The 23,713-nt window shown below is 41.1% G+C and overlaps 2 protein-coding genes across 2 annotated transcripts; one reads left to right on the forward strand and one right to left on the reverse strand.

Moving 5' to 3' along the window:
- Positions 1–890: 890 nt before the first annotated feature.
- On the reverse strand, positions 891–2,215 carry LOC5506033 (14 kDa phosphohistidine phosphatase). Its single transcript, XM_001626698.2, has 3 exons — positions 2,029–2,215; positions 1,790–1,914; positions 891–1,564 (listed from the first exon to the last, which is right to left on the reverse strand). The coding sequence occupies exons 1-3, from the start codon at positions 2,183–2,185 to the stop codon at positions 1,469–1,471; spliced, it is 378 nt and encodes a 125-aa protein (XP_001626748.1). The 5' UTR covers positions 2,186–2,215; the 3' UTR covers positions 891–1,468.
- A 237-nt stretch (positions 2,216–2,452) lies between these two features.
- Positions 2,453–21,984, forward strand: LOC5506032 (guanylate-binding protein 2). Its single transcript, XM_048731599.1, has 26 exons — positions 2,453–2,597; positions 3,636–3,923; positions 4,489–4,631; positions 5,277–5,337; positions 5,636–5,730; positions 6,152–6,205; positions 6,864–6,950; positions 7,920–8,034; positions 8,530–8,606; positions 9,319–9,412; positions 11,380–11,459; positions 11,917–12,028; positions 12,388–12,413; positions 12,973–13,031; positions 13,353–13,482; positions 13,824–13,927; positions 15,719–15,779; positions 16,197–16,287; positions 16,672–16,769; positions 17,338–17,406; positions 17,590–17,664; positions 18,236–18,321; positions 20,225–20,273; positions 20,661–20,711; positions 20,936–21,082; positions 21,286–21,984. Exons 1-26 carry the CDS (start codon positions 2,540–2,542, stop codon positions 21,478–21,480), a joined length of 2,505 nt encoding a protein of 834 aa, XP_048587556.1. The 5' UTR covers positions 2,453–2,539; the 3' UTR covers positions 21,481–21,984.
- Positions 21,985–23,713: the final 1,729 nt, after the last annotated feature.

Below are 23,713 nucleotides of genomic sequence, written 5' to 3' on the forward strand. Positions count from 1 at the left end.
ACATTACGTGACAGCATTGAACATTCGTGACAGGAACTTAGTCCAGACCTGGGGGACTAAGCAAAGCTTAAACATCTAAATTTGCAATTTGCTTTGTTTAGATATCCAAACTGTGTCTTAAATCAACTTTGACCAATGGCCTTTTAAATGTATTGATATGATTGAGACGTTAAATCTATTGATATGATTGAGACGTTAAATGTATTGATATGATTGAGACGTTAAATGTATTGATATGATTGAGACGTTTTAGCGACGCTTGTACCCTGTGGTTTTGCTCCGAAATGGAAAAATCACATATTTCAGGATGTTCCACCAAAGGGATTTTTTGGAAAGTTTTAGTATGTTAACTAGGTTGTATCACTTGTTCAAAATCCGCTGAGAGAAATTCTATTGCAATTAGTTCCACCTGGGCCATGAAAATTTTGTTTTCCCATTTGAGCGGACTGAATTTCCGGTATACCCCCATTATGTATCTTTTTTTACTCTGAGCGAACCTTCAAGCCGGGTTGGGGGGGGGGGTGGGGGGGGGTTCATCCGAACTCCTTAAGCCCCCCTGGCTACGGGCCTGGACTGGACTATAAATGCAAAGCAAAAACATTCAAGTTTGCAGTAGTCCAGCTAAGTACAGATACACTAACACAAAATGTGTGTGGAACTTTAACATATAATTTATTATTGCAAGAGCATCAATTATGAGAAGCAGTTAGGAGGTATTGCTTAAAAAACATGATAAAGACTATTGTTGTCTCCACAAAAAAGTTTTGTATGGGATTGTTGGCCTTAACTCCTCCACTGCTCAGTATTTTTATTTCTTAAATTCTCCCCATCTGAAGGGCAACTCCACCATACATACTATACATACAAACAATATTACATGTACAAATTTCTCCTTTTTGTGTATGTTTATTTGTTGAAAATGCATAACTTGTAATTTTGAACACTTGTAAACAATACAGAAGAAAACCCCATAATACTACCTCTTTATTTAAAATCAAGACAATGCTTTATAATAATAATACATAAATAAACATAACATGTAGCGCAATGCTTGGTCGTTAATCATTTACTAATACAGGAACCATATAGAATTTGGGTCCAAAGGACATGACATAACCATATACAAGCGCATGGGGAGGACAATTGAAATACCCAACAAGGGTAGGCTAAGAAAAAAATGGACTCTCTAAAGGGTCTCTCCTCCCCCCTTGCCCCCTCTCCATCAGAATATTTCATGAGCACTCATTTTTTTTTTTGTTTCCTCTTCAGGCCTTGATGATAAATAAATTGTAATGCATAAAAAATTAAATGGGTGCAAAGCACTATCTTCATGCCATGGATCTTAATCACCCTATCACAGGAAATAGATAGTTTCCATCCTACTAAAGGAAAAGATGGCTTTTACATTTTAATTCTCCTCACACCATGGCAATGATTCATAAATATACCTTCTATGATTCCCTTTTTATCAGTAACCATCATTAGAAAAAGTTATTTCTGTGTAGTTTGGATAGACAGCCTTTAACTTAGCTACTGAGATTTTGTGGTCAGCTCTTCCAAAACCCTGGAATGATAAGCAAATATTATATGTAATCAATCAGAAATGATAAAAAAAATGGTATTAACAGAGCAATGGGAACACTATAGTATTTTGTAGAAAAAACTAGGTCGTCTTCAAAGATGTAAACAAGAATAAAAAGTTTTTTTTTTCAAGCTTAGAGCTCTCTTGCAGATATTAAACATTGTTCAATGTTGTTCATTGAAATACTCTAGTGTGACTAGGACTCACCATCGAGAAGCCATAAACCAAGATCTTTTTTTTTGCGGCATTGTGGCGAATCCTTCCTCCACCGACACACTCTGTACCCAGTCCTAGTTCCTCTATGCCAGGCTGGACTCTTTCATAAATATCAGCTGAGAAATGAAATAAACCATTACTTACATAAGTATACTTAATAGTTTAAGTATTAATTTCTGAATCAAGCATAGAGACAAAGAGGGTAGTCTGTTTCAATCTGTTATTTGTACCATGGAAATCGGCCCATTCATAGCCCCTGACGATATTTTTCTCTTTATCCCCATCTGTTATCTTCAGTAAGATGTATTTAAATATACCACTTTCATCGATATCAACATCGGGAATGGCGTCTAGTTTTGGTGAATGGTCTTCCCTTTCGGCCGCCATATTGGATAAGGCGGGGAGTTGGGTCTACTTGATAGAACAACTTTTGTGATTGGTTTATTGATTATAGGGTCCGGGTTCATTGATAATTCAATTTCAAATGATCCTAATCAACACCTAAACACATTATAGAGGGTAAATTTGAATTAATGTTTGGATGATAATGATGATATATTCCAATATAAATTTTTCTTCTTATTTTTGCTATAACATACCTAATACAAGCCGCTCCCCTATTGGTCATATTTTAATTCTGAATGGCCAATAAGATTGTCGCTACTAATTGTCTGCCAAATTCGAAGATGAACTTTCTGCGACTTGTCAGAAATTTGTATTTGTCAGGGAATCGTGTCAGAAATGTGCGCTAAGTGGATTATTTTTGCTTGGGGATTACTAAGTTTGATTAAAGCTCAAGGTAAGTAGATACTTCATAAGATTAGTTGCGAAACAATCTCAATCTTCCGCATCCAACTTTGTATTCATTCAAATTCGTTGTTGCGCGACCTTGGCGAATCCAAAATCCTTGTCTCGTTTGTGAATAGCGCGTAGTCAGACACAAGCTTTGGGGGCGGTTCGTCTGGTTTTGATTGTTTGGTTTGATTGACTACGCGCTATTCCCAAACGAAGAAAGGAATTTTTTGATTCTGGGAGGTCGCGCAACAACGAATTTGGCTATAAATTTCATTAACGTTTTGATAACGATCCAACTTTGGAGAGTTTTTTAAATGTAACCATTTACTTGGCACTTATTCCACAGAATTGGTGGGATGAAAGTTTAAATAAATTTTACGAGCTTTAGATGGCTATTAAATCAAACCAAAGATCGGATTGCAAGTGTTTATTTTAGTCATTGTAGCGCGACATTCCTGCTCTCAATCAATCATTGATTTTGTTTGTCCATGCTATTGCCACATTCATTATGACTATGTACTCATTCCATTACAATGTGCTTTTTGTACCCTTACTGCCTGGCCGTTAGAAGGAAAATAAATCAGCACAAGGTTGAAATGTTTTCTTGTGAAAGCAAGAGTAGTTTTGCTGACGTTTCGAAAGTTAGCTTTTCGTCGTTGCAAAATAATTCTGTTATTGGCATTTAATCTATCTGTACAGATACTTGTATTTCTACCTGCCTTTTAGTCTGTCTGTAAGTCTATCCAGGTCTGTCCGTCAAGCTGTATGTCCGTATAAAACATCCAATATGATGTATGTATGTCCATCTATGTCGTCCTTTATTATTTTTCTTTCAGAAGTTTGGTTTTCAATAGGAGTACTTTCCTATGCAGTTATATGACCTCTGTCATGCTATGTGCTTGTTGGTTTTGCATGACATTTTATTCAGTATATGTACTTTTGGCTGTCAGTAGGATGGTGGGAAGGTCTCTTGGCCACCCTGGTGTGCCACTGTTGAAATGTTAGCTGTTATGTGTTGATTTAACTTTGTTTTTCTGTGTAGCAATCAGTTCAAGCCATGTCGGAAATAAAAACAAAGATTGCCATGTTGATCGCACATGTAGTTCATTCCATGGCCCGAAGCCAGAAACATACAACAGCCCAAGTCCTGGAAAGTACAAAGCTTTTAGGAACTTTGAGTTCCAAGAACAGTCCCAGTCCTCTCAGATAAATTCATGGAGCTCAATCAAAGAACTGGACAAACCTGTTCAACTTGTTTATCCAGACCAGAGCTCACACAAGCAACTAGTTCTACACAAAGAGAACCTTAGGCTTCTTCAGCTTATACAAGGTGAATAATAGCTAAACTTCTCTGAGAGTAGAAAAGTGAGAAAGCAGTTATATGCGCAGTCACAGAGGGTTGTAAGGGTCAAGCCATTAGACGTGTCTTCTAGAGTCAGGATTTGTACAGGTATGGTATCATATGGAAAAAAGATAGCTTTTGATGATCCCTCAATAAGAAAATGATGCACGTTTTGGTAGCTGTGCAGATGTGCGCAGGGATGTGGGTGTGTGTGTTGGGGGACCATACCAATCCTCTGAAATATCCTAAGGTCTACCCCTAGTGAAGGGGGAGCATAGTGACAGGTTGACAGATCAATGGTTGATAAACGATGGTTCTTTGGGCTCCATGGAAACACTATTAAATTAAATACTATGAAATGATGTCCTTTGGGGGCAGAAAATTAAGGGAGATGTTGATAAAATTCAAAACCTTAACCACCCTTTGAAAAATCCTGGATCTGCCACTGCAAGAACACAAATTTTACAAGAACGTTTGATATTTTACAGTCCTTAAAGGGATGTAACATTTCCACTTGCCCTATTTTTGTCAAAAATACCTTTTTTTCTCACAGAGCCCATAGCCACAGTAGCAGTGGTTGGTAAGTTCCATACTGGGAAGTCATTCCTGCTCAACCAGCTGATGGGCAAACAAGCAGGGTTTGGAGTAGGACCATTTGTGAGACCAGAAACTATGGGGATCTGGATGTGGGGAAAGGTAAAACTTAAAAATTATTCTGCGTAGTTGAGGGTTTAGAAATAGAGGGGAAGTAGGGGGGGGGGTTGCATGGGTGAATAATGGTTTGTAGTGTTATTTCAGGAAATAATGAGGAATGATGAACACCGCACCACTCTTACTTAGACTTATTAAATGCCCCTTGATATTTCAGATAAATATGTTGTGTTTGTTGAGTGTATTGAACCACATAGCGAATGGAGATGGATTAGAAATAGTACTTGAGGTTTTGGTACAGAAAGTACGTTTATCAAAAACCCAGAAATTGAAGAGTAAACCAGATCCAACAATGTTTTTAAGAACATCTTTCTTACCAGAACACTGCAAGCCGCCGATATTATCCATCGATAGGAAGAAATTCTTTGTTATTTCAAGAAAAAAATGAGTAGTCGATAATATCCATCAATAGGTGGAACTTTCGTTATTTTAAGAAAGAAAATGAAGGGTGAAAAGGGTGAAGGGTGAAGAGGAAAAAAGTAATGGAGGGAAAGATTAGACGTGGAGAAAAAGAGTGTTAACGAACCAAGTAACTGTGAGTAACCTTGATTTCTCCCATCCCTGCGTCCGGTCCTTGATCCTAATTAACGGTATTAAAATGTTTTACAAAATAAGTTTGAAAAATTTCAGCCGTTAAAGATAAAGCTCCAAGATGGACAGGAGGTCGCACTTGTATTTCTCGACACTGAAGGTAAAGACACACTAGAACAACCAACTGTTAGATTTATTAAAACACCGCATAGATGAATGTTTTCTAATGATATAATAACACTTAATAAATCAGAAAAGGTTTAGAAAAAAGCCCAGAGAGATGGAAAACAGCTCGGAAATGTTAAAACTTTTTTAAGCTGAAATCTTTACTGTAACCAATGGCATTGTTGATATTTAAAGACTGTCGACCAACCGCGTCTTTGTAATTGTTTGCATTTGAAAATGCGAAGGATGTTTATAAATGTGAGACGGTGTTGTGTGTGTATTTGTATTCCTAGGGTTTGCCGCGACGAACGTCTCAGAAAGCTACGATGCCAAGGTGTTCGCTGTTGCTACCCTTCTCAGCTCATACCTGATTTATAACTCGGTGAAGGTGCGCCATTGATAACTAAGAATATCGACCAGACAATCTTTTTTATTGTTTACAGATTAAGAAATACAACTGCCTATTCGCAAAAAAAAAAAATGACCAACCTTGATTTCAGTCTAGAAGGGTTTCTGTAAAATTCGTGGGTAAAGGGTTTGCGCAAGAGGATTGGCAAAGAGTTTGTTTAAGAGTATTGGGGAAGGGGTTGCACAATAATTTTTTGCTTAACGCGTCAATAATGACGACTATTGGTGGTGGGTGAAAGGGGTGCCCGTAACGGCAGCATCCGATGCACACGCCTAGCACTTGTGGCACATCTAATCGGAGCGTCAAATTTATCGGCTGCGGTCTGTATGATGCTATGCCAAACACAGCCATCTCCCCATCTTCTCGCCTCTGTTGATATTTTTGTCCTCCCTCGCTGTAGATCATTGACCAGGGAGACATTGACTATTTAGAGCTCCTGTCACGACGTACACAGGTTCGTTTATTTTAGCCCTTCATTGATCTATGCACCTGATAATCTATTTAAAAAAACGCTGTCAAATGTCAAATAACAGTTTACTGTGAAAATATACTATGCATCTCGTAGTATTGCAGAAAAATATTGATATATTATGTTATTTGTTTACTTGTCATCACCATATATGTTCTTATACCTAATACTAATATGTTCTAATACCCATAAGCGCTGACAACGTCTAAGGAGGGGGGCGTAAGGGGGGTGCGAAACCCGCAAAACCGCAAAGAAACCGCACAGAAAAACGCAAAAAACCGCAAAATAAAATACTAGAAACGGCGGCAGATTTAAGGCAAAGACGCATCACCGCGCAAACCCTTACGCCCCCCTCTCTAAGGGGTATACACTCCAATATCAATATTACGAACTGTACACTACATCTCAAAATTCTCGCAAAGATTTTTGCAAATTTTCGCGCAGTGTTCTTTCGCATTTTGACATAACTTTGCTTTCGAGATTGTGTTGATTCGTCACACATTCCAAAGTGACAAACATTTACGAGTTACCTTTTTTATTGTCAAATTCAAGCGAAAAACGTTACAGCGACGACAAATGATCACGATGCGTTAGAATTTTTTTGGAAAATTGTCTGATGCTCTATGATTCTTGTCACCAACAGCTGTTCGCCCTCAAGTCCCAGATGTCAAAAGCAAAATGGAACAACGACTTCAACCACGATTTGCTTAAATTCCCACCACTGCTTTGGGTAGGTCAAACAAGCTCAAAACTTCTCCTGATTGGTGACCTTGATTCGCGATTATGTAATGAGAATTAACATTGGGTAGGACAACACACTCAAAACTTCTCCTGATTGGTGACCTTGATTCGCGATTATGTAATGAGAATTAACATTGGGTTGGACCACACACTCAAAACTTCTCCTGATTGGTGACCTTGATTCGCGATTATGTAATGAGAATTAGCATTGGGTAGGACCACACACTTAAAACTTCTCCTGATTGGTGACCTTGATTCGCGATTATATGATGAGAATTAACATTTGGTTGGACCACACACTTAAAACTTCTCCTGATTGGTGACCTTGATTCGCGATTATGTAATGAGAATTAACATTGGGTAGGGCAACACACTCAAAACTTCTCCTGATTGGTGATCTTGATTCGCGATTATATAATGAGAATTAACATTGGGTAGGGCAACACACTCAAAACTTCTCCTGATTGGTGACCTTGATTCGCGATTATGTAATGAGAATTAACATTGGGTAGGACCACACACTTAAAACTTCTCCTGATTGGTGACCTTGATTCGCGATTATGTAATGAGAATTAACATTGGGTTGGACCACACACTTAAAACTTCTCCTGATTGGTGACCTTGATTCGCGATTATGTAATGAGAATTAGCATAAGTTCGTCACAACCGCTTGGTCTCATTAAAGCCTAATTTTCACCAGTTTACTTCCGGTCGATTACGTAACAATCTCCAATGATTTTCAAAATTGTGAAAGCTGTGTGTCTATGAGGATGTGATTGATAATTTATAGCGGATGGCCTGTTAAATAGAGTGGATTCTTATAGATTCTATTGTCATTCAACGGTCGAGGTTTTCGTCGGATCTCCGGAAGTAAACTAGTGACAATGCAGTTATAACTTCATAATCAAAGTCAGTCATTACGATTTTGATCGGAAAGTGACTAAGGTTCTTAACACAGGTGGTTCAAGACTTTGTGCAACTGACCGAGAATAACGAAGACCCGACGTCATGGCTGCACAGATTACTGGCATCCCCTGCTAAAGACAGCGAGGAACACGCTATTAGCCTCAAAGGTAAAGCACAGGTATCCCAACAATCCGGGCTGCTTAGTAATAATATTGTGCTTAGATCTTATTTTAAAGACAACCAAGTACGTGTATTAGCCTCAAAGGTAAAACGCAGGTATCCCAACAATCCGGGCTGATTAGTAATAATATTGTGCTTAGATCTTATTTTAAAGACAGCCAAGTACGTGTCATTAGCCTCAAAGGTAAAGCGCAGGTATCCCAACAATCTGGGCTGCTAAGTGATCATACTGGGCTGGTATCTCATGCTTAAGACAGCGGAGCACACGCCAGTATCCTCAAAAGAAGATACTGCTTATGAACTTTCTACATTTTATTGGGCTTTCTTTGGAAAAAAAACACAGAAATTCCAACAATCCAGGCAGAAAAAAAATATTTTTTTAGGGTATGAAATTCGACAACAAACAAATTTTTAATACCTCATACCGATGGAATCTCACCCATATAGTATATAGTGTAACTCGAGCTTTGTTTTTGTTTTAGCTATTTTTCCGAGTGTAGAGTGCCACACCCTGTTTTTCCCTGCGACAAAGAAGGCCATCTTACAGGACCTATCCAAGGTGATATCCTTATCTCAAATGTCACAAGGCCATCTTACAGGACCTATCCAAGGTGATATCCTTATCTCAAATGTCACAAGGCCATCTTACAGGACCTATCCAAGGTGATATCCTTATCTCAAATGTCACAAGGCCATCTTACAGGACCTATCCAAGGTGATATCCTTATCTCAAATGTCACAAGGCCATCTTACAGGACCTATCCAAGGTGATATCCTTATCTCAAATGTCACAAGGCCATCTTACAGGACCTATCCAAGGTGATATCCTTATCTCAAATGTCACAAGGCCATCTTACAGGACCTATCCAAGGTGATATCCTTATCTCAAATGTCACAAGGCCATCTTACAGGACCTATCCAAGGTGATATCCTTATCTCAAATGTCACGTCACATCAAGTTTCCTTGCTGTTTTCTTGCATGCTTTTTTTTTGTTGGTAGAAGATGTATATTCCCGCATATGTCCACTCGGCATATGTGAAATTTTGTGCTCTTTGTGTCTGAGCTAATGTCACACTTGACGTATGTGACGCTAGAAACCTTATGTCACACTTGACGTATGTGACGCTAGAAACCTTATTACCTTACGTAACACTTGACGTATGTGACGCTATAAACCTTATTACCTTACGTAACACTTGACGTATGTGACGCTTTAAACCTTATGTAACACTTGACGTATGTGACGCTAGAAACCTTATTACATTAACAGGCACGTGAAGAAGACTTGACTGAAGAGTATCGAGAAGAGAGAGATGAGCTGCTTGAGAAGATGAGGAGATCTATCAGACACAAGGGGAAAAACGGTACATAAGACACCAAGGGAAAAGACAGTGCATGAGACAAACACACACAACATACACATAGGGGACAAACACACACAACATACACATAGGGGACAAACACACACAACATACACATAGGGGACAAACACACACAACATACACATAGGGGACAAACACACACAACATACACATAGGGGACAAACACACACAACATATAGACACAACCCACGAGTAGAAATGAGGTACACACTAACCCTCCCACCCCTACCTTGTGCCCACACACACTCACACCACACATATACCCTACATGTACCCTATACCCCACACACACTCACACCACACATATACCCTACATGTACCCTATACCCCACACACACTCACACCACACATATACCCTACATGTACCCTATACCCCACACACACTCACACCACACATATACCCTACATCTACCCTGTACCCCACACACACTCACACCACACATATACCCTACATTTACCCTATACCCCACACACACTCACACCACACATATACCCTACATGTACCCTATACCCCACACACACTCACACCACACATATACCCTACATGTACCCTATACCCCACACACACTCACACCACACATATACCCTACATGTACCCTATACCCCACGAGTAGTAAAAACGGTACACGCTAACAACACCGCGAATCATATTTCGTCCTGTAAAACAGGGTGTTAAAAGAGGTTGTGTCACACGCCCGTTCGCGCCTGCGAACCAAACCGCACGGACGGAAGGCTTATCTGATTAATATTTTTTGGAGAAGTACGTGAGCGTGTTTACGTGTAGGTAGATGATGACGACAACGACGACGACAATGATGATGATGATGATGATGATGACGACAACGACGACGACAATGATGATGATGATGATGATGGATGATGGATGATGGATGATGGATGATGGATGATGGATGATGGATGATGATGGATGATGGATGATGGATGATGGATGATGGATGATGATGGATGATGATGGATGATGATGGATGATGGATGATGATGGATGATGGATGATGATGATGATGGATGATGATGATGATGGATGATGATGATGATGGATGATGATGATGATGGATGATGATGATGATGGATGATGATGATGATGGATGATGATGATGATGATGATGGATGATGATGATGATGGATGATGATGATGATGGATGATGATGATGGATGATGATGATGATGGATGATGATGATGATGGATGATGATGATGATGGATGATGATGATGATGGATGATGATGATGATGGATGATGATGATGATGGATGATGATGATGGATGATGATGATGATGGATGATGATGATGATGATGATGGATGATGATGGATGATGGATGATGATGGATGATGATGATGATGGATGATGATGATGATGGATGATGATGATGATGGATGATGATGATGATGGATGATGATGGATGATGATGGATGATGATGATGGATGATGATGGATGATGGATGATGATGGATGATGGATGATGATGGATGATGGATGATGATGGATGATGATGATGATGGATGATGATGATGGATGATGATGATGGATGATGATGATGGATGATGATGATGGATGATGATGATGGATGATGATGATGGATGATGATGATGGATGATGATGATGGATGATGATGATGGATGATGATGATGGATGATGATGATGGATGATGATGATGGATGATGATGATGGATGATGATGATGGATGATGATGATGGATGATGATGATGGATGATGATGATGGATGATGATGATGGATGATGATGATGGATGATGATGATGGATGATGATGATGGATGATGATGATGGATGATGATGATGGATGATGATGGATGATGATGATGGATGATGATGATGGATGATGATGGATGATGATGGATGATGATGGATGATGATGATGATGATAATGGATGATGATGATGATGATGATGGATGATTATTTTGTCCGCAGGATCTCCGATCACTGGTCCCGAGTTGGCGTCTCTTCTTGAGATTCTTGTAGAAGCTGCAAACGAAGGTTCCCTCGCTCAGGTAAACTACCTGCCTGTGGAAGTCTACAACGCTTCTGTCTCGGGTTATCCGCGATAGTAGGTCGCAAGCCTGAAGCCTCCCAAAATTGAATCTCCGAGTGCCTCAGTTTCAGATTCTCGCCCTTTGCATTTTCTTATACCGCCCAGGGGGGATGGGGGAAGGGGGTGTTCTCAGGTTCTAGTGTTTGGATTATTCGAAAAAAGATAAACTATTCTAGGATTGGGGTCGTGGGGGAGTAGCAGAACCAAAAAGGGAGTTGCAGAGCCACATATATAGGGGGAGGGGGTGGTAGATATATTCTAAGAGACTAACTGAGCCAAACATTTAGGGGAAAGTGGGTGGAACAATCCCGGGAGGCAAAAATAGAAAGTCATAGAAAATTCAAGTCCCCTCTCCCTGCTGCTTTGAATAGACGAGTGTCAAGTTGTCTTGCCTATCGAACTGGCTTGTGCTCTAGATCCCAAGCCGTTGGAATACATTTCTAGAGAAACTTGAGCGCACCGCTAATGAGGACTGCTTGGAGTTCTACGAGGGAGAGATGGCTCTGCTGCACAACAAGTACGATCACGGTGAGCACATCCGGGTCTCTAGCGCCACGTGATGCTGGCGCCATGCACGTGTGATGATCACGTGGCTCCGCTATTATTTTATCTTTATCTTATTGACCCTAATTGAATTAGCTTGACCAACAATTCGTTCCAATGTTTAATTGCTCTTTCTGTATATTCTTCCATTCTTATAACAACTTCGATTGATCTTAACTAACTTGTCCAACCATTCGTTCCAATGTTTAAGATATTCTGTACATTCTTCCAAGCTTATAACAACTTCAATTGATCTTAATTAACATGACCTGTTTGTCTATCCTTTGTTCACAATTTTTATTGGCGTTTATGTACAAGCCGAGTTTAACTTTATTCCTTTTCAGGCCCCATTCCTCCAGTTGAACTTCAGGTGAGATTAAAACGACATATACATCATATCAGGTGATCCGATCCAATATGTACTTTTAAGTACAAACTTCACCTTTTAAGTAAAAACTTCACTTCTCCGGTGGCAGAAACTATGTGTTAATTGAACCGGTGAGTGATGAGACTTTTTCTAAATTCTGTCAACAGTTCTGTAAAAATCTCTTAGATGACATAAAAAGGAATCGACTGTAGATGTAGACAACGTAGATGTAGATTTGGCGAGGGGTTAGGGCCAATAGCATATACAAATTGTCTAATAATTGCTTCGTACCCGTCAATTCTCTGCCGACAGATTCCCCTTTCTTTACTTCAGCCTTTGCATTATCGTTCCTCTCTAGTTCGTCAGATACGCTAGCGCGGCACGAAATTGAATTGATTAGAAGCTCGACCCCCCGTTTACTGTTGAACAACTCTATGGTCGAACCTCAACAGAACCAGAATGGTGCGACACTGGCAAGCCGTTTAATCTGGGCCTAACTCGGCTTTATCAAGAGTAGGATTAATAAAGAAAGATCGCAAATGTTTAATTGTTCCCCCGCCAGGAATGGCATGAGATCGCCCGCGACAAGGCCGCTAAGCTGCTTTCACATTTGCTGTTCGGGTGAGCTGCTGTAAAATAAATCAAATAAATTTGTTGTTTTGAGTTGTTTTAAGTTCCTTTTTGTCGCTTGTAGCATGTTCGCGCTCATCATTTTTTGCTGGTATTGACGTAGTCGTTCGTTCGTAGGCACGGTTGCATTTGTTGTCGATGCCCAATTTTGATTTCTTATTTTATTAGTTATTGTTGTTTATGTTGACGATTGCAGATGTATTTGTATATACGTTTTTGTCTCATTCCCCATATCCGCTTTTTGTCTCATTCATCATATCCGCTTTTTGTCTCATTACCCATATACGCTTTTTGTCCCAATCACATTTTCAGATTGGGTAACGCTACGGACGACTCCTCACGCAGCTTGAGCCGACGGGTGGAGCAGAGCCACGAAAAGGCGGTCGACATGAACGACAAGAAGACGATGCTGATGTGCAGCGACGTGCAGAGGAGAATTGAGGTAAGGGGAACCTTGGTTTTCGGGGCAAACTGCAAGAGCATAATATACATGGCTAGCAGAATAACCTTGTTATGTTGACCATTTACAAAAAAAATGCCCCACCCTTTTTTTCGCCCCTAAACCTATTGCCCTATTTATACCTCTTAAAGAACCATCGCCTAGAAAATGAAAAACAGGCTGGAGCCTGAAATCATTAGTTAGTTTTACTGACTAGAGGGAAGCGAAAGTTCGTGTTTGGGATAACTCTAAGAAGTTACGTTAGCTCATGGAAGAATCTTAAATTGTCAAACTTCATCATGGCTATTGTAAATAAAAAGAATGTTTTCTTTTTACTTCTCTAGCTGGACGCAGAAGAAGAAATGGACCACGTGCAGCTTCCGGTGACCTCGACACTCATCCGCGAGGTTTTCAGTAATGTGGAGGCAACAAGCACCAAGAAATACGCGTAATGATGATGGTGATCATTATGATGATGATGATGGTGGTGATGATGTTGGTGGTGATGGTGATGATGGTGATGGTGGTGATGGTGATGGTGATAGTGGTGATGGTGGTGGTGGTGGTGATGATGGTGATGGTGATGGCAATGGTGATGGTGATAGTGGTGATGGGGGTGGTGGTGGTGATGATGGTGGTGGTGGTGATGATGGTGGTGGTGATGATGTTGGTGATGATGGTGGTGGTGGTGATGGTGACGGTGATGGTGATGGCAATGGTGATGGTGATGGTGGTGATGGTGATGGTGATGGTGATGGTGATGGTGATGGTGATGGTGGTGGTGGTGGTGATGGTGGTGATGGTGGTGATGGTGGTGATGATGGTGGTGATGGTGGTGATGATGGTGATGGTGATGGCAATGGTGATGGTGATGGCAATGGTGATGGTGATAGTGGTGATAGTGGTGATGGTGGTGGTGATGGTGGTGATGGTGGTGATGATGGTGGTGATGATGTTGGTGGTGATGGTGGTGATGGTGGTGATGATGTTGGTGGTGATGGTGGTGATGGTGGTGATGATGTTGGTGGTGATGGTGGTGATGATGGTGGTGATGGTGGTGGTGATGATGTTGGTGGTGATGGTGGTGATGATGTTGGTGGTGATGGTGGTGATGATGTTGGTGGTGATGGTGGTGATGGTGGTGATGATGGTGGTGATGATGTTGGTGGTGATGGTGGTGATGATGGTGGTGATGATGTTGGTGGTGATGGTGATGATGGTGGTGGTGGTGGTGGTGATGGTGATGATGATGATGGTGGTGATGATGGTGGTGATGATGGTGGTGATGATGTTGGTGGTGATGGTGGTGATGATGTTGGTGGTGATGGTGATGATGGTGGTGGTGGTGATGGTGGTGATGATGGTGGTGATGATGTTGGTGGTGATGGTGGTGATGATGGTGGTGATGATGTTGGTGGTGATGGTGATGATGGTGGTGGTGGTGATGGTGGTGGTGGTGATGGTGGTGATGATGGTGGTGATGATGTTGGTGGTGATGGTGGTGATGATGGTGGTGATGATGTTGGTGGTGATGGTGATGATGGTGGTGGTGGTGATGATGTTGGTGGTGATGGTGATGATGGTGGTGGTGGTGATGGTGATGATGGTGGTGGTGGTGATGGTGGTGATGATGGTGGTGATGATGTTGGTGGTGATGGTGGTGATGATGGTGGTGATGATGTTGGTGGTGATGGTGATGATGGTGGTGGTGGTGATGGTGATGATGATGATGGTGGTGATGATGGTGGTGATGATGGTGGTGATGATGGTGGTGATGATGGTGGTGATGATGTTGGTGGTGATGGTGGTGATGATGTTGGTGGTGATGGTGATGATGGTGGTGATGATGGTGGTGATGATGGTGGTGATGATGTTGGTGATGATGGTGGTGATGATGTTGGTGGTGATGGTGATGATGGTGGTGGTGGTGATGGTGATGATGGTGGTGGTGGTGATGATGATGATGATGATGGTGGTGATGATGGTGGTGATGATGGTGGTGATGATGGTGGTGATGATGGTGGTGATGATGTTGGTGGTGATGGTGATGGTGATGGTGATGGTGATGGTGATGGTGATGGTGATGGTGATGGTGGTGATGGTGATGGTGATGGTGATGGTGATGGTGGTGATGGTGATGGTGATGATGGTGATGGCAATGGTGATGATAATTGTGATGGTCACGTAGATGATGGTGATGACGATGGTAATTAATAAACTCCATAATATTTTTTTGCAGTACAAGTTTGAGTTACCTATCAGAGGGTCAAGGATATAAAACGCATCTGGAAAGACTGAAGGTTTGGTTTTCAAAAGATAGTGGTGATATGTACTATATATTTATATTTATAGTAATTAATACTATTGATACTAATCACTTATTATAGTAATTAAGGTGTTGCTATGGTGATGGTGTGTATTTGTGATGGTTATGGTGATGATGCTGGTCGATGATGATGATAAAGATAATAATAATAATGGTGATGATAATGATGATGGTGGTGATTGTGATGGAGGTGGTAATGATTATGATTTTGTTAGTAGGTGTGTTGTGGTATTGACGGTGGTGTTGATGTGTGATCACGATGGAAGCTATGATGAGGTTATGACTATGATATTACTGATGACCGTTGGCGATGAGAGATGTTCTGTCAGCGATTGATGCTTATTTAAAATTGACGTTACTATAGCATAATTTTCGCAACACATCTTCCCAGATATCATTGCGTAATTTGCGTGACTCTTACGAGCTGAGAAACACCAAAGCCCTCGAGCAAGTTCTCAAAAAGGCGTCAGACAGGGCGATAGGTACGTGTGTTCCCAGTTAAAGAGCCATGAATAAATCAGAGAGTTCTGATTGGTTATTGCCCGGAGTGTCGTCTCCGTTCTCTCACGACTCGTCCGCTTTGACTGACGCTAATAGCTTCGGTGAATCTTACAGGTATAACCAACAAAACGGCTATTTTCAGGATCTCTAGGAAGAGGTGATGTTCTATAGCCAAGCGTGGTGATGGCGCCACTGAAATGAGAAGTGCTTTTTATCACAAGCTTGTTTGCAAAATTTTATACATTTTTGTCGAAGGCAATGTATTTTGAAGGCCCGTAGCAACCAGCCCTCTTCGTTAGGTAAATGCACCCTTAAACAGAAGCGAATTTGGTGCAGATACATAGTTTTTCTTCTGCTTATTATAGAATTATTCCAAGATCAATGTAGCAACAAGGAGAGATCCCCGCGGACGCCAAAGCTGCTAAGCCGTATATTGGAGAACGCAAAGCTAGACGCACTACAGGTGAACCAAGCTACAGGGGCAGATGAGACGAGGGAATTGGCAGGGGCCATGGAAGGGGGGGGGGGTCGCATGTAAATGAACATGCAGGGGCCATGGGGGGGGAGAACAGGGCCAAGGAGGGGGGTCACGCGAATCATTTTTCAGGGAAGAGGGAGGGGAGTTGACACAGACAGACAGATTTATTAGAGTGCCGTGAACAAAGATTTCCCTAGGCCATTATTCTCTAATATTTATTAGTAAGATTGTCTAATAAAAAAGCAGTCATAAATGTATTTAACTACAATACTATGGTGTTTTTGCGGGCTATTAGATCTGAAAAGTTTGGAAAATGTCTTTTAGTTGTTGCGAAAGAGTATTTCTAAGTTCTTTGTAAATTGGGCATTTGACAAGAAAGTGTTCTTCGTTTTCCATAGTGTGACAGCGCGGGCAAACCCTTGACTTGGTTGCTTAATACTTTCTACAAATTGGCGCTAGCATTGACAGTTTGCCTAAATCCCCAGATCAAGATTATTTGCAGACACATTTCAAAGTTCTGCAATCTTACAGACCATTCCTTTTCATGCCGTAGGTATTTCGCGACGATGGAGGCATCGCGGTCGAGGAAAGGTTTTTCAAGCCATTTCTGGCCATGTTGCAGGTAAAGTCGCATGTTGCAGCTAGAGTTGCATGTTGCAAGTAAAGTTGCATGTAACAAGCCTGAGCAGTCTCTAATGCTTGCTTTACCAATCTCCTTGTCCTCGCTACACAGGCCAGTTTGTATCGTTTTCCATGATGTTCTAGAGTAGCCTTACCATTAAACTACTCATGTGACTCCTTGTAGACAAGACTGGAGGACGAAACTTTATCCATTAGGCAAGATAACATGGAACTACTCAAGACACAAGCTGAAGTCAAGGTGTGAATTCCAGAATTTAATGCACCACAACATACACAAGATAATTCAATTTTTGTCATCAAGTTTTCTACCACGTGGAAACGCCTAGAATCGATCGGCCTAGAATCGATCTATACGGGACGCACTGTTTTTTTAACACGTGATTTTGTTTTGCTCTGGTGTAAATGCAAAATCCCCTCCCTTGAACCTAAATCACATGATATCGAAATGCCGTGCCTTCCTGTGAAAATGTCGCTATAGAGCACCCATGGTAGACTGTGGGTAACACCAATTCTTTATAACGATTTAGGAATTGTCGAAAGGTGAAATCCCTAAACATGTTTATTTTACAACTGTAGCGAATTACGAAACGTAATCATAACAAAACTGTTCAAATACCATGTAGCTCAAGCACTTATGACAGAAACCTGCACAAAGTTAGATAATATTTTCCACACCTGTATGACACAAAAGTATATTTCCTGCCCTCCTGTATGAAATGCTTTCTGAGACGAAATTTGTTTGAATAGAAAAAAAGTACGTGGAACCGTACGTGGAAGCGTTCTAAAGTAATCCTATTTTTCTGGTGCAGGTGAAGGAGCTGTTGGTGCTGTTCAGGGACAGTACATCCGGGAACAAGATTATCCTGCCGCTAAACCAGACAGACCTGGATATGAGGTGATGTGCTTCTATAAAATAAGACCAGAAAGACCTGGATATGAGGTGATGTGCTTGTATGAAATAAGACCAGAAAGACATGGACATGACGTGATGTGCTTGTAGGAAATAAGACCAGACAGACGTGGATATGAGGAGATGTGCTTGTAGGAAATAAGACCAGACAGGCCTGGATATGAGGTGATGTGCTTGTAGGAAATAAGACCAGACAGACCTGGACATGAGGTGATGTGCTTGTAGGAAATAAGACCAGACAGACATGGATATGAGGTGATGTGCTTGTAGGAAATAAGACCAGACAGACCTGGACATGACGTGATGTGCTTGTAGGAAATAAGACCAGACAGACATGGATATGAGGTGACGTGCTTGTAGGAAATAAGAACAGACAGGCCTGGATATAAGGTGATGTGCTTGTAGGAAATAAGACCAGACAGACATGGATATGAGGTGATGTGCTTGTAGGAAATAAGACCAGACAGACATGGATATGAGGTGATGTGCTTGTAGGAAATAAAATTAAAGCTCTACTATAAAAACTATATTTAAAACTCTATTATTCTACTGTGATGTTAAACTTCCTTTTCGGATTGAATTTTTCCCCGTAAAGAGACTATGGGCAACCCATCAGTAAAGATACAGGGTGCTCCACGAAATTCTCAAACACGAGTGTGAGTTTAATGTTTAAGCACTGCCACAGAAGGTTGTGCCACGTACCATTGTCTCCGGCCAAGAGACCATGATGTAACAGAACGAATCCCCCGTATTAGGGTATGTTCCAATGATGACGTCAATAAAAACTATTTTTAGAACAAGCAGTTATTTTTAGATACGTCTCTGATTGGTTAGCGCTCACGTTTCCTAGCAACATGAGTCTTACGCGCGATCACATCTTGAGCAATGTGATCCGGCAAAGGATGTTTCGGAAATCTTTTTGACCGAAAATACCTTCCTTTTTACGAACGCTGCAATAATAAATCTGTGTTTACAAAACACGATTTTCTTCCAATTCCCTTTTAATGAAAAAGATACATCCAGAACTTAATACCATTATATTCACACCGATATTACAAATAAAATATTTCAAGTCTTTATAATGAAGTAGATCTTATTCCAGTGACAAGGGTTTCTTGAGTGACATGATTTCTGAACATGTGCGTGAAAAATTGAAGTTCATTCATCTAAAAATGTTATAAATCAAAGAAAAATAAAGGCCTTCTTGTATTAAAATACAAAACATAGACTCTGAGAATGCCTTGGTATTTTATCTCACCGAATTGCAGAGAAAAATAACTTTTTAGGAGTCTGCACGATGCATCTTGAATGAACTCCAAATTCACCGTCTCCCCGACGTCTTCCCGTTCAATTATTTATATAACATTTAGATAACTGAACATTAGATAACTTAACAGATAACAGGACACCACCCCATGAGTAGCATTGTGATCATGAGCCTTGAAGAGCAGCTAAAAGGATAAAAACAGGTAGCGAAAGAAGTAAAGAAGTGCAGAGGGAAAAAATTGGTGTAAAATTGTACTAGCTCGTGGTGCCCATAACCAAATATGGCGCGACGAACCATGTATGGATGCTATGATTGACAAGCTCGCGCAATCTAAAAATAGCTTTCTTGGACGTTATCATGGGCCAAGGGGATTTGTTCTCTTATATCATGGTCTCTTGCTCCGGCTTGATGTCCCAGATTACCAGAGAAGACGAAGGATTCGCACAGTCCATTTATAAAGATTCAGGTTAACGCCACTGAAATATAAAACAAGCTGACCTGACATGTGATTGAACCCCGGTCCACTGGCTTGGAAGGTGAAGCCCGTACCACTGAGCTATCGCGACTCTACAAATATTGATAGTAAATGAGACAGTTATCCCGACTCTTTTTATTCCACAGACTTGGTTCAGAGATGGACAGAGTAAAGTCCCTGTATTCAAGCTCCCAAGTAAGAGTAGTGTTCCTATGCAAAAGTAATATTTACCATCCTCGTTGGCACGTCTGAGAGTGACATTTGCGGAGCTTTGATGGCACAGTTGGTAGCGCGTCACGCAGTGCGTGCGTGCCTCTCACGAACAAGTTTTTTTGTTCGAACCCGGTTCCTACGTGTGTTGAGCTTGTTATTTCTTGCCTTTGCTCCGAGGATTTTTCCCCGTGCTCTCTGGTTTTTAGGCTGTGTTCCGTGGTCAGACGTGAGTCGTATGGCGGCTTCCTGGTCTTCTTCCCGTGCCTTCAACTCAACTATGTTGTATCCGCTCCCTCATATTTCAGAATTCCAGCGGCATGGATGGTGATTAGCTTCAAACCTTGTTTATGTAAATCTTTTTTTTTCTAGGTAGGTTTTGAAGAATTTGATGTTATTCAAGAAACCTTTAAGTTACTACAGGTAATTTCGTTAAATATGATTAAAACGTGTAAAACTGCGCGATTATTTTCCTGATGCCCAGAGAGTGTACTCGTTCTTTGTTTGTTTTCACAGTAAATTTATACTGATGTATAAATGTGCTGGAATTTCACGGAATGACTGTTGCTACTTTTATTATAATCGCTTAAGAAAACTGTTATCCAAAATGAGGGAACTAACAAAGGCTAGTGAACCTGCTCTTTCAGGAGGGCCTAGAAGCGATCTGCAAGGAACGCCATCACGAAAATATGATAGCTTACAGCAAGGAAGTTGAAGTCCCCCTGCGTACCAGCAAGAAGATTGTGCTGCTCGCCGCAGATAACTACGACACTGAATTCTCACTCAAGCAATATGTGAGTTGGTGTATCCATACGTATATGTTATTGGAGGGGGCTATTTTACCAACGACCTTTGTGGCTGGCGACCCGAAGAACGTGTTTCTTTCAACCTCCCATCCCTCCTTTTGCCGGAATTTGATTTATGTAGATTGTCATGTTCTCCAAAACAAATCTACGAAAGAAATCGAGCATTAAGAGCATTTTTCGATGTGCCACAGATTCGTCAAGTATGCCTGTTAAACCTTGACGAAGGCAAGCCCAAGCACTGGCCATCTCCACTCAAAGATACCATCATAGATAACTTCATATCCACTGACAAGGAGATCAAGAACATCGTCATATCACGACGAGGGCTCTGGGCCAGGATCAAGGGCTTCGTTCAGTGGTTACTATGGATCTTCAACATGTATTAGGTGTCACGCAACGTTATCACGCGTGTCACGCCATGTCGCGGTGTGGACCATGGGACAGGGACAACATGTCACGCCATGTCGCGATGTGGAAAATTCGACAGGAACAACATGTCACGCTATGACACGGTGTGGGCTAGGGGCAACATGTCACGCCATGTCACGGTGTGACCAGGGGCAACATGTCACGCCATGTCATGCTTCCTGCAGTGGAAACTTCAATAAAATTTATTAGGCGTCACGCAACGCCATCACGATATGCCACGTTGTGGGCCAAGCACAAGGTCAAAGAATTTGTACAGAAGTCACTATTCTGCACTGTTGCTTTTACTTATTATATACAGCTTGGTCACGCAAGAACTAAATTGCACGCATCAGTGTCACACAACTGTCTTGTGATAAAAAATATTTTGGCACTGGATACCACTTGTGCCGTCATGATCATCTGAGCCTGGAGATGTTAATAAATTAATGTTATTGTTAATAAAAAGACAGTTTGCTTGCATACTCTCGCTGCCAACAATACTGTTGGAGTAAGCGCCAGTTAACAGCCATATGTTAGCTTGCGATGCTTCCGGGAATAATCTAGCCTTGCGGTCGGCGCGCACGCTACCATATGTGAGATTAGACTTTATATTTTAATGTAATAAAGAAGGTGAGAGGCGACCTAAAGTGAACCACTCTAAAAATGTGACTAAAAATAAGTTATAAACACTCTTTATATCTTGCGCCAAGTTCAGAGACCCAAACCAATTACGAACACCCAAACAAAAACCAATTACCAATTACGAAAAATTGTATAAAAAAAAAGGAAGAAAAAAAAGGCAGTGTCATGGTAATAGCTTTGCAATAGCTCTCCGGCCCGGACGTCAATAAACCCAGTTTTCAATCAAATATTGCAATTAGTTTAGCAATAAAATAATGGCAATTATTTTATTTAAAGGCATTGACAGCTTAAAGTTCAACTTTTTGTAGACAATTAAAAGCCTACAATAAACACTGACTCCAGACATTCGCAGTACCATGACGCTGCCCCTTAAATCTGAGTGCAATTGAGCCTTGACGCGCCGCGAGTTAGCCGTTAGTAATAGAGCCTTTGCGCACTGTAGACGATTATTCACTCGCCGTTTTCTAAGTCAATTAAATTGTGCACGGTACATTTTCTATTGCTGGGATTTATTTTACAAGGAGATACATTTTGACCACGATTTCGTCTATAATCTTATGAAAAAAGAGGCCTCTGAATGAGTCATTCGAGCTCTCACGGCCAGTCACCACGGAAATCACGTGACAGTCGCCTCTTCGTCTCTCTTCTCCTCAGTATGCGCATCACCTGTTTCGGGTTCACGTACACAGGGTACCCGCAGCCATGGCTATCGCGTGCCGGAGGAAGCAGGACTTTGCCTTGCTTGTTAGTCAGCGGAACCTGTAAAAGGGTAAAATGCGTAGCCTTGTATGGTGGAATGGCGGATGGACCTTTATTGTTAGTAATCGACTTCACTTCTCCCCTCCCCCAACCCACCTACCCCCTGTAAAGTAGGACTCTTTCATTATTGAGCAAAGCTCAGTGGATGTGTACCTTGAGTTCATCTTTGAGATAATTGAGATGTTCCTGGTCTTTCAATTTTACTACTTGTTTTTCTTCTGGCGCTGAAAGTAAACTTATATTAAACGTAAAAGTACATTTGAGCACAAGTCTTTTGTCATTCAAGTGCCTGATTAATTACATAAACCGATAAATGCAGAGTAAGAGATTTGTTATGCTTTCCTACCTTTTGAATCCATTGCTGGTTTGTGAATTTGTAAAATGCAAAAAAGGTAGATTCAATTATGACGCGCATGCGCGTGACGGAACCAGCCAGATGAACACGTCAATCAGAGAGATATAAGCCAATTAGGAACGATAGCCAATCAGAACGATAGCTAATCAGAAATAATCCGTAAAATGCAAATTAAATAAATCTGGGAGGATCAATCAGAAAAGCGAGATGCAACACAAATTGGCATGACTGCAACTTGCGCGTGCACGGTACTGAGCAGAAAACATAAGAAGTTCGAGACACTTTGCGAACCATTAACTGTGAAATGGTCTGGTTATTTAGTTATTCATTTCTTACCTGATTTTCGCGCCGCTTAAAATCTGGTAGAAAAGGTGAAGAGTTCCCGTGAGTGCAAAAACACAATATCAACTTGGGCGAGAGCGCGGGAAACCTGTGATGTTCTATAAACGCTGGGG

This window comes from Nematostella vectensis, chromosome 8 (genome assembly GCF_932526225.1).
Source record: "Nematostella vectensis chromosome 8, jaNemVect1.1, whole genome shotgun sequence".
Classification (NCBI taxonomy): domain Eukaryota; kingdom Metazoa; phylum Cnidaria; class Anthozoa; order Actiniaria; family Edwardsiidae; genus Nematostella; species Nematostella vectensis.